Source organism: Sycon ciliatum, chromosome 1 (assembly GCF_964019385.1).
Source record: "Sycon ciliatum chromosome 1, ocSycCili1.1, whole genome shotgun sequence".
Taxonomy (NCBI): Eukaryota; Metazoa; Porifera; class Calcarea; order Leucosolenida; family Sycettidae; genus Sycon; species Sycon ciliatum.
The window spans coordinates 57,810,997-57,825,489 of record NC_088643.1 but is presented as its reverse complement, the minus strand read 5'-3'; the positions used below and the strand labels follow the sequence as shown (position 1 = coordinate 57,825,489).

General features: G+C 50.9%; 2 protein-coding genes across 2 annotated transcripts; both read right to left on the bottom strand.

Annotated features, from left to right (window-relative positions):
* Window positions 1-8,578: 8,578 nt before the first annotated feature.
* Window positions 8,579-10,284, bottom strand: LOC135805765 (uncharacterized). The gene is made up of 2 exons (XM_065319858.1): window positions 9,480-10,284; window positions 8,579-9,258 (listed from the first exon to the last, which is right to left on the bottom strand). The coding sequence occupies exons 1-2, from the start codon at window positions 10,282-10,284 to the stop codon at window positions 8,579-8,581; spliced, it is 1,485 nt and encodes a 494-aa protein (XP_065175930.1).
* Window positions 10,285-10,328: 44 nt separating this feature from the next.
* LOC135805755 (uncharacterized) lies at window positions 10,329-13,235 on the bottom strand. The gene has a single exon (XM_065319847.1). The coding sequence runs from the start codon at window positions 13,233-13,235 to the stop codon at window positions 10,329-10,331; it is 2,907 nt and encodes a 968-aa protein (XP_065175919.1).
* Between the last annotated feature and the right edge of the window lie 1,258 nt (window positions 13,236-14,493).

Sequence of the window (14,493 nt, the reverse complement as noted above, 5' to 3'; positions counted from 1 at the left end):
GTTTGTGCGGTCACCACGCTGTCGAATGCCCGGTATCCAAAGCGGGTCGCGCAACTCCTTACTGTAGTTTGTAAGTTTAGGCCAAAGCCAACTACAGTAGTACTAGTAGTAAGTTACTTGTACTTGTGACAGCGAAATCCCAAAGACAGAATGAGATAAGTATACCTGGCCTACGTGAAGGCTATACAGAACTACTGTTGACTAGCACTCAGTAGCAGCGGGGCAGAATCCTCTGGAGACACTATGACAATGACTGTCAATGACATGTCGACAGCCTGCTTCACTGATCAAGGCTAGCTCACGGATCACGAGGAGCCTTGGCCCTGGCCTGGGCTGTGAGTGTGACAACTCTTCTGTCCACGCCTGCATATAATGATGTACACCTGGACCTGTCACTTCTTTGCCAGATTCAGATGACTCCATGGACTGCATGCTACTGCTAGCTACATGATGTAGTACAAGTAGTAGCTAGCCTTGACGGCTTGAGAGTTCAGTGTCTGTATGATCATGACACCCCATACCACGCATACTGGTGTCGTCTCGCGTAGGCTTGGGAGTTTGGATCCTATGCGGAGTATGACTACAATGATAGTATGTGCACCTAGTAGTAGTAATGCGGTCTGGCCCTCTGCGGCGGCTGCACCCCTGGCCTCAGTCCCTCCCCTCACTCCGGTCTCAGCATGATCAAAAAGCACGCTGAATGAATACAGAATAGCCAATCCCAATACTAATAGTCAATACCACTAGTACAGGTAGTTTGGGCCCATGAGAATCAAAATAGGGAAAACCCCAGTCACATGAGTGATGAGAGCGAATCCTCTCCGGACTCCGGATCAGGCTTTTTGTCGACCATACATACATACCATCAAATCATCATGGGCCAGAGGCTAACAACGATACCCCCTTCGGCCTTGGCTTTGGCTCGAGCAGTGGAGCTCTCGGTTACTGGTACTACTACTTACTAGTGAGTCTGTGACTAGTAGTAGTAGCTCACCTCGCGCATATAATTATTTTGTTACACCGGCGGATTCGTCCATGAACAAGTAGCACTTCACGCCTAGCGCCTGTGGATCCCATGGAGTGTAGAGGCTATTCGTTTGGTGACCCACTTGTGTCAAACCGTTGGTCTCCCAGGATCTCCCCTCCAACGAATGTGATTTAGCTAGGCCATCCTCGACCTCCCCGGGCCTCGGTCACCAAGTCTATAATCAGTTCTCTGACTCTGTTATGTGCATGACTTGTACATGTATGTAGAGAGAGTTGAAGACTTGTGGGGCCCGGTCAAAACCCATTTCGCCGCATTTGGGCGGCGGCATGACGCACGTCCGCTGCCAATGCCATGTCCTGATGGCTCCTGTAATGTCATGTACATGTACATTGTACATACACGTGCTCCGATCCTGGTGAATGTCTGCACCATGTGGTCAATCTGCTTCACCTCAACTTAGGCTCAAGCCATACATGATGCATTGTGAGCAAGGTCCTGCAGTCTGCACCCATTTTCTTCATCACAACAGTCAACACTAGGCTAGGGCCCAAGGGGCTGAAATTCAATTTCGACAAGTTAGTTTAACAGATCGAATTCACCTCTTTGTTCGGAAGCCCGAACCACTGATGTCTGTCGAGTGTCGGTCAGGCTTCTGTGCAAGTTGTACTACTAGTAAAGTTATTATTATGTTTGCTTGTTCGCGTTGGCATCAACCTGCATAAAGCAGGTATATTATAGCCTTCGCTTAATGCCATAAAAAAGAAAGCTCATCCTAAGCGAGAGGGCTAGAGGAAAAGATAATACAAAGAAGTAGTGGTTTATTTACATGCATGTACATGTACATGTAGATCTATCGGTAGTGATTATGTACCATTGGTATTACATGTACATGTACATGTACATGATCGCACAAACACACACTGTACTATCAAGAGTAAAATAAGTTTATTTTACTCTTGCATTGGTACAATCAAGTCAAGAGTAACGCTATTAAGTATTATACCTCCTCCCTCCCTCCCTGGCCCAACACCATGTACCCCCCCCCCCCCCCGCACACACACACGCACACACACACACTCTTGCATGGTCATAACCATGGGCGTGCCTCTTTGTGAGTCGTTGCGACAAGTCTTTGTGGCAGCCGCGCGCGGGGCTGGCCCATTTTTTATCGTCTTAAAGGGGAAGTGCATCGATTTTTCAAGTAGGGCTCAGATGAAAGACAATTGGATATCGGTTCCGATGGTATATCTCTCGCTTGCGTACGGCAAGGGAAACTTGCCATATCGCCGATTTCCCGATCCCGTTTCCATGGCGACTACAGGTGATGACGCACATTCTGCTTAGCTCCGTGAGAGAGAAGGTCGATCACTGCAGAATTGTGTCATTTTCAGTTGTCTTCCGTAAGTTGTATTCACGAAGTGAAAGAAGTACTGTGTTCAATGCTGTTAGTGCCGTGAACTGTTTATTAGTAGTCCTCTCCGTTGTGTACTGGGACGTGACACCGACAGGGAAAAGCTGGAGTGCGGAGACGTTAGCTGGCAAGCGAAAATCGTGACGAACCAAGTGCTGAAATCTTGGTTGGGACAAATCAAACGTTCAGCATTTACCTCAACCAAGGACCATGCCGTTTGCTCTTTCCACTTCCTGAAGATGGATGCGCTGCCTGCTGGAGACTCTCCTATCTCTCGTAACATCTTCTGAAGCCAGGTGAGACGACGAGTACTAGCGGAGATTAGCGAACGAAATAATGTCGTATGTTTTGAAATTTTTGCTGAACATATCTCAGGAGAGATGGCATGTATAGTCCATGTGAACTCAATCAGCGCATGAACTAACCCATGAACAAATGCTTTCCTTGCAGACGTGCATGTGTCTATCCAATCTACACGTAGAGATCATTCCATGCCCTCAGTGAATGGCCTATTTATATATTATTTGTCCATACACTTCATCTGCATGTTGTCTCTATGGAGAAGGGTATTGTTCATTTCATATGAAGAAGTTCGGGCAATAGATGCTTTCCTCTGGTACGATTCTGTTGACCTGATGTTCTTTCTAGCTTCATGGGTAGCTTAGGTGAGGTACCACCGCCATCATGTTTACATGAGGGTCAAACACTGCACCGTTCTTTGTTGCGACATGACGTAAGTTATTGTAAGTGCTCGCAGACTCCATACGTTCCAGCAACACCTAGCATGGTTTCCCGTGAACGTTGTGGGTGAACAAATTCCTGTCCAACATATTTATACAGACATGCCAGCACACACCATGCACCATACACCATACACACACTTGCCCTGCCCTGTCGAGTCACTGCCACGTGGGCCCGGAGGGGCAGTGGAGAGAGAATGGGAGAACGCCGCCCCATGGCACCCGGGACACAAGAACAAGAGCTTGTCTATGTAGGGAGCAACACACATACATACATACATACATACATACACACACATACACACACACACACACACACAAAATGAAAGTTCGGGTCATCTGCCACGAGACTGATGTACGGCCGCGGAGAGCTTCAGCAGCGGTGTCTATTCCTGCCCTGGACCGAACGGAAGCAGCGGTCGCAGGACACACAGTATTCACCACAACACGGCTCCACTGTCGTTGGGGGCTGAGCCACACACTTGTGACGGGCAACAACGCCATAGCTAAGAAAGCAACGGCCACAGCGATCACACTGGCATGTTCCACGCTGCTCCTGCACACACTCTCTCTCGCTCACACACACACACACACACACACACACACACACGTGCGCACATACTGCAAGAAAGAAAGAGAGCATGAGTGTCAGATTCTTGCATAGGAAGTGTTTATTAGCACACACTTATACATGCACATGCAGGCACTCAACGACCAACTAATACTATGCACCATGCCGTATGTTCGTCAAACATAAGATTGCAATACCAAAGAACAACATAAACAAGATCATTTACTTCGTTCTCCTCCAAGTGTGTCCTCCCCAGCCAGGCCGTCTCCTGCATTTCCCTAGGCGGAATGTAGCCTACGAAATGGTTTCTCTAGACTAGGAGAAGATGCTTGGTATTCGCCATCTCTCCTGAGAAATGTTAAGCAAAAATTTCAAAACATACGACATTATTTCGTTCGCTAATCTCCGCTACTCGTCGTCTCACCTGGCTTCAGAAGATGTTACGAGAGATAGGAGAGTCTCCAGCAGGCAGCGCATCCATCTTCAGGAAGTGGAAAGAGCAAACGGCATGGTCCTTGGTTGAGGTAAATGCTGAACGTTTGATTTGTCCCAACCAAGATTTCAGCACTTGGTTCGTCACGATTTTCGCTTGCCAGCTAACGTCTCCGCACTCCAGCTTTCCCCTGTCGGTGTCACGTCCCAGTACACAACGGAGAGGACTACTAATAAACAGTTCACGGCACTAACAGCATTGAACACAGTACTTCTTTCACTTCGTGAATACAAGAAGACAACTGAAAATGACACAATTCTGCAGTGATCGACCTTCTCTCTCACGGAGCTAAGCAGAATGTGCGTCATCACCTGTAGTCGCCATGGAAACGGGATCGGGAAATCGGCGATATGGCAAGTTTCCCTTGCCGTACGCAAGCGAGAGATATACCATCGGAACCGATATCCAATTGTCTTTCATCTGAGCCCTACTTGAAAAATCGATGCACTTCCCCTTTAATAGCTAACAGTTATTAATAATGCGGCCGCATGATTCTCTCCTTGCAGGCTAGATGTCTATGCCCCTTGCCTCCTCCCGGAGCTGAGCACTCTTTCCGGTTTGCAAAGCTCACTGTTAGTGTTATGAACTTATGTGTTTCCCCTCTGATGAGTCGTGGAGCACTCTGACATTTCTAGTCGATAAACAAGGAAGCCTTGTTGTCAGTCCTCCCGCTCGCTGCGATCGGATCTGCCACGCAGTGACTCTGAGTTCCACTGATGTCCCGAGACCTATTGTAAGAAGGTAAAACAGCAAGCTGCCCAGAGATTGAGACGCCGGAATGAATGGTGACTATAATGTACATGTATGTGTATTATGTGATCGACTGATCGTACGTATTTCCTTCCGCCACGAACGAACGCACGCTCACACATACACACACGCACGCACCTACCCACAGGACATTCGTCACAACTTCCGACGTGAGAAGTACTAGTACTAGACAGTCAAGTATTTGAAGCAGGGAGTAGTAAAATACAGGGAGGTGACACGAGCATGTACGGCGAGTTTGACGATTGCCTCAGCACCGTTTTCACCCGGCGGGTGAGATTGGGGTACTATGGGTACCGAAGTGTGTAGACACGCGCGCGGATCAGGATTCTCTCGATCAGGGAGTAGTAAAATACCTACCGCCAAAGAGACTCCTACTGCAGCCCGTAGAAACTCAGCGCTGAGAATTTCCAACAATTGTCTGCCTTCACAAAGTTTGGTAGTCGACCAAACTACCACTATGTCAGGATAGAAGTCCAGCAAGAGTGGTATCACTTTGCGAGATATCCCTGCGTGCCGTAGATTTTTCCTGTGTCGATACAAGCTGTTTACGACGACGTAGCCCGCATTTCAATCCTTGACAAACTTAGGAACATTTCATTCCGAAAAGTGAACTCCCGAATCTCTAGCATACCATAATATGAAATGCTCATCATCACAAAGAAGGTAGAGAAGTACTGGTTGATCACAACTGAGGAGAAATTAGGGGCGATCGTGTGGTGTCCTAGAGATTTTTTCGACTTCAAAATCTGTGCACTCGCTTTTCATCTCCAATCGTACACGTATTGTTCTCAAGGAAATCACCTTCCTTCTATTGCTCCATGCCGTCGATCGGGACGATTTTCGGAAGGGTGGTACCTTTCCATATGACGATGACACAGATGTATCACAAGAGCAAAACAAATGCTGTTCCATGAGATGGATAGACCTTTTCACGGAATTAGTTCTTCGACAAATACTCAAGATTGATTCAGCAGATCATCTTTTTTTGCGAAAGAAAAAAAAACAAGCGCGAGGCACCCATCAAAAATCACGATTAGTGGCGTGTCACCTCCCTGTATTTTACTACTCCCTGATTTGAAGTAATAGTTACCATGCTAATTATTTGACGAATACCAACTAGTATCAGGCCGGCAATGGCAATGGAACTCCAAGTAATTAGTTGACATGCTCACATACAAAATCATTGCCAGAAAATATGTCAACGCCATGGTTCTTGCCTCCAGGCTATACAGCAGCGTGCTGGCTAAGACAGATGACAGGACCATGCAATTTTAGGTTCAGAGAATGACATTTTGACAACAGACAAACTCGCGTCCCTGGCCTAGGTGTTTATCATAATAATGTCTAATTATGATGCCACGATTATCAAGCTAGCAGTACTGGGGTTAGTCCGGGTGCAAACTCAGGTCCCCAGGTGTTTACATTGTATGTCAAAATAATTTAATTATGATGCATAACGGTAGGCCTTGACGGATTATGCTAGCATAATTTTTCGCATAATTTGTACCAAAATCGGATAATCGCATAATTCGAGGCTAATTGCATACGAATCGCAAAAAATTGGAATAATCCGCCTTTTCGCATCAAATTCCATACAGTTGTATATGTTCTACAAGTACAAGTACAAGTAGATGCATCAGGAAGTCGGAGGTTTACGACTCCCTTGAGAACATGTCCAATCAACTACAATCAGTGACGTTCGTAGCTAGGTCGGACGGTGCGTTGACCCCGTTGAACTTTTGCTACTGCAGTACAACGCCCTCAACCAAAAATTACCCTGTTATTTTGCACAGAACCATCATATACATTAGCAGCATATGTGAGCATAATGCGGCATAATATGATAACTTTTAGCATAAAAATAGCATAATTCGGGAATTTTTTCAGCAATGCGAAAAGCGTAATTTCACGAAAATATTAGCATAATCCGTCAACGCCTACATAACGGGGACTGCCTAAATGTAGCATGCACTTGCAAGCAGTGCTGTCACTAGCTGTAGTAGTTCATGTGTCGCAGTTGTGGATGTATAATGTAGGCAGAACAGAAGTAAAAATTATAATACTCGCAATCACAATTTTTGTAGCCTACGTAAATCTACGTGTGAGCCGTGCAGCAGTTTGGGGGAGGTAGAGGTCAGCACTCAGCACAGCACTGAGATCATGAGAGGAGACTCCGGACGTATGGTCACTGTTATATAGGCAGGGAGTCGTAAAATATTTTACGACTCCCTGCCTATAATTATAACAACAGGTAACACACTAGCACACAGTATAGGCAGGGGTACGATTACAGAATGTCCGCCAAGAGCATCAGGTTCTGCGGATATTCGGGTTAAAAACTTGCTATGCTACTTACATTTTACATACACTGTACATGTACGTTGAAGTAAAAAATATCCGGATAGGCGAGGGAACCGGATAATCGAACACACATACTGTATGTACAATGTATGTATGACATATGCTGTAAATAGGTAACCAACAACCTTCTTCCGGATGGCGAGGGATCCAGATAGAAGAGGACCGGATATGGTCTGACTGTACTGAAAACGCACATGTCAACCTGTCCGAGGCATTTTTGACATTTTGACGGAAGCTGGGTCAGCCAGGGTTCCCTGAGCTACAAACTCAAAGCGCATCCAGCAACTAATGCTGACAATACACTATCCGTTAGCCCAGTTGAACCTCGCTCAGTATCCAGATCCGGCTATCTGGAATCTCGATCCGGCTACTAGTACCTGGAACCTCGATCAACCGGACTAGTATTACTCTTGGCAAGAGGGCCACACGGCCGGCACATTACTAGTATACCGGTACATTGCCACTGGCTAGTACTACAGTAGTAGTAGTACATGTAGTACCTTCTTTGAAGTACATACTAGTTGTTTTTACCTCTCGTCTTGATTCACCATTCCACAAACGGAACGTCGTTACTTTATTATTAGAAGACTGTATTATTACTCTTTCATTCTCATGCCAAACAGCTAACTCCTACTAAAACAAGAATGACCAAAAACTAGTGACCTGCACCACCGAGGCAGGAACCTAAAACTCTAAACACACCAAGGAAAACAAGCCCCTCTACGCCTACGGATCACGGACTACAATCCCGATCCTAGCGTAGCGGCAAATGATACAGTCATACTAGTACAAGTAGATGACAAAAGCGGTGCAGGTGTTAGGTGACAGCTGCATACGAATGCATGAAAGGGGTCAGACAGTTCATGTATCATGTGTACCGGCAGTTGTAACTGGAGCCGACTGAAAGTCAATACATCAATAGCAGTGTTAGTCATACATGAAGCCCAGACTACAGAAAGTGTAGCAGTGGATGCAAAGTAAGTTGCATACGACGGGTGTTGCTTGTCGCCAACGTCGCCTACGGGGGCAACATCCTCTCCCCAGTGACGATTTATCCGTCACTAACACAACGGACATCTAGCACGCAGAGCTTGGCTACTGGCCGGCGGAACACACCAGTCTGCGTCTTGACATCTGCTACCCGCACCAGGCCGTCTCTGCCGGGAAAGGTCGCCGTCACTATCCCCTTCGGCCATGTGTTCCTCACTGCGTTGTCGTCGGCGATGACCACCACATCACCTACTCAGTCCACCTTCTTCTCTGTTCTTCCGTGCCATTTGGTTCGCCGGGCTAGCGTTGGCAAGTATTCCTTAATCCAGCGACGCCAGAAATGGTCTGCTAGCACTTGCACGATGCGCCACTGCCGGCGCAGATGTAGGTCATCACCACTGAATACTCCGGGCACTGGTGCTGCTGATGGCGTCCCTAGGAGGAAGTGGTTCGGCGTCAGGCTGTTGTCGTCAGTTGGGTCAGAGGACACATGTGTGAGCGGGCGGCTGTTGATTATCGCCTCAACCTCTGTAAGTAGCGTGATGAGTGTATCCTCACGCGGAGCACGTTCCTTGAGCACGGCTCTCAAGGCGGTTTTCCCTGACCTCACTAGTCGCTCCCACGCTCCCCCCATGTGCGGGGCTGCCGGAGGATTGAACTCCCACTTGATTCCTCTCGGTGTGAGCTCAGCTGCGAGGCGTGTCTGGTCCAGCTGGTCCAACGATTCCTTGAGTTCTCTTGCTGCACCTCGTAGGTTGGTGCCGTTGTCCGAGTAGATAACTCCAGGGCACCCTCTGCGACTGATCAACCGGCAAATTGCCATGATGGTACAGTCTGTTGTCAAGTCGTGTGACAGCTCCAGGTGTACAGCTCGGGTCGTAAGGCAGGTGAATATCACGCCGTACCGCTTCTCGTGACGTCGTCCGATAGTGACTGTCAGTGGCCCGAAATAGTCCATGCCACAATGTGTGAACGGGCGGATGAACGTGGCAACGCGTGCGTCGGGAATCTGTCCCATCTGAGCTCATGAGGTGGTGTTGGCTGCGCGCGTTCATTTTTACACTGCTGGCATACGGTCCAGGTACGGCGGACGGCTGTGCGTAGTTTCAAGACCCAATACGTCTGGCGGACGTCGTTTGCCACACTGTCCTGACCATGGTGTCCATGCCAGACATGGTACTGCTGAAGGAGCATCTGTGTGAATGGGTGCGACGGGTCCAGGATGACAGGCTCGGGCGTCAGTGGACTTCCGGGTGGTGCACTTCGAATTCGGCCATGCATTCTCACCACACCGTCGCTATCTAGCACAGGTGAGAGGTCTCGAAGTTTGCTGCTGCTGCTCACATTGCTGTGCTTCTGCAGGTCGCCAATTTCCTCCCGGAAGCTGTCTTGCTGTGCTTTCTTCCACCACAGCTTCTGGGCCTGCTGGTACTCCGATGGCAGCAACTCAGAGCAAGTGACTGTGGGCTTGCTTGACGCTTTCGCACGCAGGTTGTTGACGTATCTGACGATCCATGCTGTCGTTCTCATCAGCCGAATCCAGGATGAGAAGCGGCTGATATCTGGCAGGGCTAACTGCGCTTCTTTGGTGACTACCGCAGTAAACTCTGTCTTCATCTCGGCTTGGTCGTCGCTGGTGGTAGTGTCTCGCCCAGGATTCTCTACTGGCCACTCAGACTCTGGCTGGGTCAGAAACTCAGGACCATGCGTCCAGATGTGCTGCGCTGCTGATATCTCGGATGGGGCTCTGGTTGCTGCATCTGCTGGGTTGCTGTGTGTTGGGACCCACCGCCATTGCGATACGTCAGTGAGCTCCTCAATCTCTCCGATACGATGTGCTACGAATGGCTTGAATCGCCGGGCGTCTGCTCGGATCCATCGTAGGACAGTCATAGAGTCACTCCAGAGCACGATGCGGTCGATAGGTAGATCATGCTCTTTCCGGACGGTGTCGGCCATTCTGCTGGCCATCAGTGCAGCTTCAGCCGCGGTATGGATACGGGTTATAGTGGTGCAACTCGGGACTTGCCAAACACGAATGCGACTCTGGTGCTGTCGTCAGGTAGCGATAGCCTGAAGTAGGCTGCTGCGGCGAATGCTGACTCACTGGCGTCTCCGAACACGTGAAGCTCCAGGCCCTTTCTGTCCGCAATAGCCGTGCAGTAGCAACGCGGAATTGACCTGCTCCCGAGGTTGTGCACTCCCGTCCACCAGTCCGTCCATCTTTGGACGAGAGATCCTGGCAGTGGCTCGTCCCATCCGACGCCTGTGCGCCAAATGTCTTGTAGCAGAATGCGAGCCGACGTGGTGTAGTAGGTGAAGAAACCAAGGGGGTCGAACACAGACATCAGCTTGCGTAGGACTTCACGTTTTGTCACTTCTGTTGTGTTGCTTTGCTCCAGTCTACGGCTCAGACTAAAGCCGAACGCGTCTTCCCGTGGCAACCACTTCAGACCGAGTGTCTTCTCCACTACAGTCTCGTTGTCGCTGCTAATAGTGACTACCGGCGGTGAGCATATATCTGGTGGTACGACAGCAAGAGCATCAGGTGAGTTGCTGACCCAGCCTCTGATGGAGAAGCCTCCGGCTTCCTGGATTTGACTCACTTCCTTGATCCGTTGGGCTGCTTCTTCTGCCGTCGGCGTCGAGTCGAAGTAGTCGTCCATGTAGTGCTTGTCATGGATTGCAGTAACCGCATCTGGCGCGCTGTGCCGGAATTTGTCTGCATTTCTTCGCATTACATACTGGGCTGATGCTGGCGAACATACAGCGCCGAATGTCATGGCTCTCATCTGGTAGACATCAGGTTCACGGTCTCTGTCACTGCCTCGCCAAAGGAACCGCTGTGCAGGCTGATCGTCAGGTCGGATGTGCACTTGGTGAAACATCTGTCGGATATCCCCTCCGAACCCCACGCGGTGTTGTCTGAACTTGAACAGCACACTGGTGAGAGGGTTGAGATAGTCGGGGCCTGGCAGCAGGGCATCGTTGAGGCTGACCCCGTGGCTTGGCGCAGCTGCATCGAACACTAGGCGCAGCTTGCCTGGCTTGTTGGGGTTTGTCACTCCAAAATGTGGCAGGTACCACGCTCTCTGAGAAGGCATCTGGAGCTGGGAGTGTGTGAGCTTGGTGGCGTATCCGTCGTCAATATACTGTGCAATCTTGGCGCAGTACGCTTCAGAGAATGCAGGGTTCCTGTCCATCTTGCGTTCAATGGACAGGAGGCGGCGCGTTGCTGACGTTTTACTCTCCGGTAGGCTTACGTCAGCGTCTCGCCACAGCAAGCCGGTCTCCCATCGTTCCCCGATACGTCTCGTGGTGGATTCCAGGATCCTTTCCGCCTTCGCTTCCTGTCGCGAGCGTATTTTCTCGCTGCGGACTTGTACACCGAACGATTCTGTGGTGAAGTAGTGCTTCACCTGTTGGTGGAGACCGATATCCGTGTCCTCGGCACTGCCTTCTTCCGCTGTGTCAAGTCGGGCATGCAGTACCTGATCAGCGCCACCGAGTTGGCCGTGTATCGACCACCCCAGCTTGCACCGGCTCAGTGTGGGTGCGTTGGGTGGGCCCTCGATCGTCTCCCTGGGCAAGATAACATGGCAGTTGTCCTGGCCAATCAGCAAGCGCGGCTTCTTTGTCGCGCTGAGAGGGATGTCTGCGCTGCTCACGTGTTGCCAACGCTGTCGCTGATGGTTGATGTCGACATGCTGGGCTGGTAGGTGCAGCTCACGCACAGTCCGGGCCGACAGCTGGAGGTCTCCGTCCTGACCGCTCACGGTGATTGTGACCTCCCTGGAGTCAGGATCTTGCTGGCACATATCGTTCGTCCATGCTAGCGTCAATGGCCTACATGGCCCTTCTGCGCCCACCTGCTTTGCGATGTCTGAATCCAGCAGGGTGACCGTTGATGCTTCATCCAGTAGTGCGGCCGTGTTCACCACACCTTTCGGTCCGCGGATTGCTACCGGCACTGTCCTCAGAACGACTCTGCTTTGCTGCTGGGCGCTAGCTAGGTTCGTGCGTTCGACATCGTCCTTCCTCTTTGGTGGGTGCAGCATCGGATGGTGAAGCCGGTCACAGCCATCCTTCTTACAGGGCGTACTGTCAGGGCACTCTCTAGTGCGGTGGCCCTGGCCAAGGCAGGTGAAGCATCGTCGTTCTGTCTTGACCCATCTCCAGCGCTCGTTGCTCGTCTTGCGTGCGAATTCTCGGCACTCAGCCACCTTGTGGCCTGCCCGTCTGCAGAAGTCGCACTTTCTCTCGCTGGCCACGAAGGCAGTCTGCCGCTGGCCGCTCTGTCGAGCAGTCGGTGGCGGCTTCATATTGCTGCCTGTTGACACACACTTTGCTGCCGTCGTGTCGAGTCTCCGAACACAACAGAGCGCATCTGCTCTCTTTGCGAGCCACTCTGCCAGTGTTTTCATTGTCACTGGATCTTTGCACTCTGCTACGTGCTCTCCCCATTGACGGGTCAAGCTGCTCGGTAGTTTCTGCACGATCTCCTGGCGGAGCTGCGGGTTAGCTAAGTGGCCTGTGCTCTTGAGGAGCTCCATGGTCGACACCAAGTTGCTAACCGAGTTCGCCAAGTCAATAAGCTGCTCAAAGTCGTCGTCTCGCAACTTAGGCATGGTCTTGACCTGGGCAATCATGGACTGGACCACATGGTCCGGCTGGCCGAACCGCATCTGGAGAGTGTGCATCACTCGATCAATGTTGTCCGGTACGACGAGCATTGACTTCACACTGTCCAAAGCCTTTCCCTTCAAGGCTCTCTGCAGACGGGTCATGTTCTCCTGGTTGGAGAAACCACACTCTGCAGTGGAGGCCGTAAACGTCCGGTTGAACATCGGCCATGCTGTCGGATCACCGTTGAAGGCCGGCAGGTCTTTTGTGGCTGATTGTCTAGCCATCATTCTCCGCAGGTCCTTGTCCGAGGTGTTCTGGTGGTCTGGAGTGGTCGCCCTTGGTGGCGTCAGCTTATCCGACAATACCTGGGCCAGCTGTGACACTGCTGATGCAACAGCTGTCTGTATGCTGTCACCTGATGTGGCCTGCGTCTGCAGGCTAGCAGGACCATCAGTACTTGCTGGTCGTTTCGGGGTCCATCGTCACGGCACAATGCTACTGCGCTCTTGGACGAAGGTAGATCGCATGTGGGGGTGTCGGCACCGGCCGCACCACGTGGCTCACTTTGCGCTTTGGTCTGCAGCTCGCGCCTTTCCCGGTTGGAAGGTGCCATGTCCACCTGCATGACTGCTAGTTGAGCTCTGGTCTCCTCCAGCTCGTACTCTAGATTCTGCACTTGGTCCTCCAGGTCGCATGACGTGCTGGTGAGCTGGCTGATGCGATGGTCTCTAGCTACCAAGTCACTTTGGAGACGGTCGTTACTTGCTTCGGCCTTGGCAAGATCTCCCTCCAGGGACTTGATCACCTGCACCTGGTCAGCATGCCTCGCGTCTTCCTGGAAGATCCGCTGCTTCAGGGTTGCAATCGTCTGTTGCTGTAGCTGGAGTTCGTCTTTCAGTCGTCTTTTTTCTTCAAGCTCCACAGTGAGCTTGTCGTCATAGGCTCGCTCAATGGAGCCAGTGTTCTGTCGGCATAACTTCAGCTGCCCCTCCAACTCCTGGATCCTTATCTCCGCAGCACACAGAGGCTGCACAAGTCTGGTGGCTGGAATTACTGCTGGAGTAGCCGCGTCATGTGGGTCACTGTCCGTGTACCCCTGGGCTGGCATGACACTTTGAGTCACTTCCTCCTCCTCGTGCTGTGGGTGCTGTTCTGCATCTTGAGCAGATACTGGTTCTTCACCGTCCCTCACGAAGTAGTGTGACTCCTGCATGTCCATTGCCCTCTCGCTGTGGCCGTAGTCGAGCACGGGTGCTGCTGTGCCTCCGTTGCCGACCTCCTCGTCGGCCTGAATCGCCGCCAGGTCCGCGGCGAGCTGGAGATTGGAGAGTCTCTTCTCGCTTTCCAGCCTATGGCTTCTCGCCTCCTCTTCAAGTGCAGCCACACGCTGCGCTGCCACCAGCTCCGCTTTCCGCTTCCTGGCTTCAGCAGCACTGCTCGAAGAGCGTCGAGAAACACTCGAGAATCGGCTCAGTGTCGAGGAGGAGATACTTTCGGTTTCCTCCGCGACGCTGCCTGCGACAACGTTACTGATATTGTCGC

Excerpts from the sequence above, each read along its gene's own strand:
- LOC135805765 (XM_065319858.1), bottom strand. The coding sequence starts at position 10,284 with ATGGCCGACACCGTCCGGAAAGAGCATGATCTACCTATCGACCGCATC. Across the intron at positions 9,259-9,479 it reads TGTCTGGCATGGACACCATG|TCACTATCGGACGACGTCAC; the intron begins GTCAGGACAGTG and ends GGCCACTGACAG.
- LOC135805755 (XM_065319847.1), bottom strand. The coding sequence starts at position 13,235 with ATGGCTAGACAATCAGCCACAAAAGACCTGCCGGCCTTCAACGGTGAT.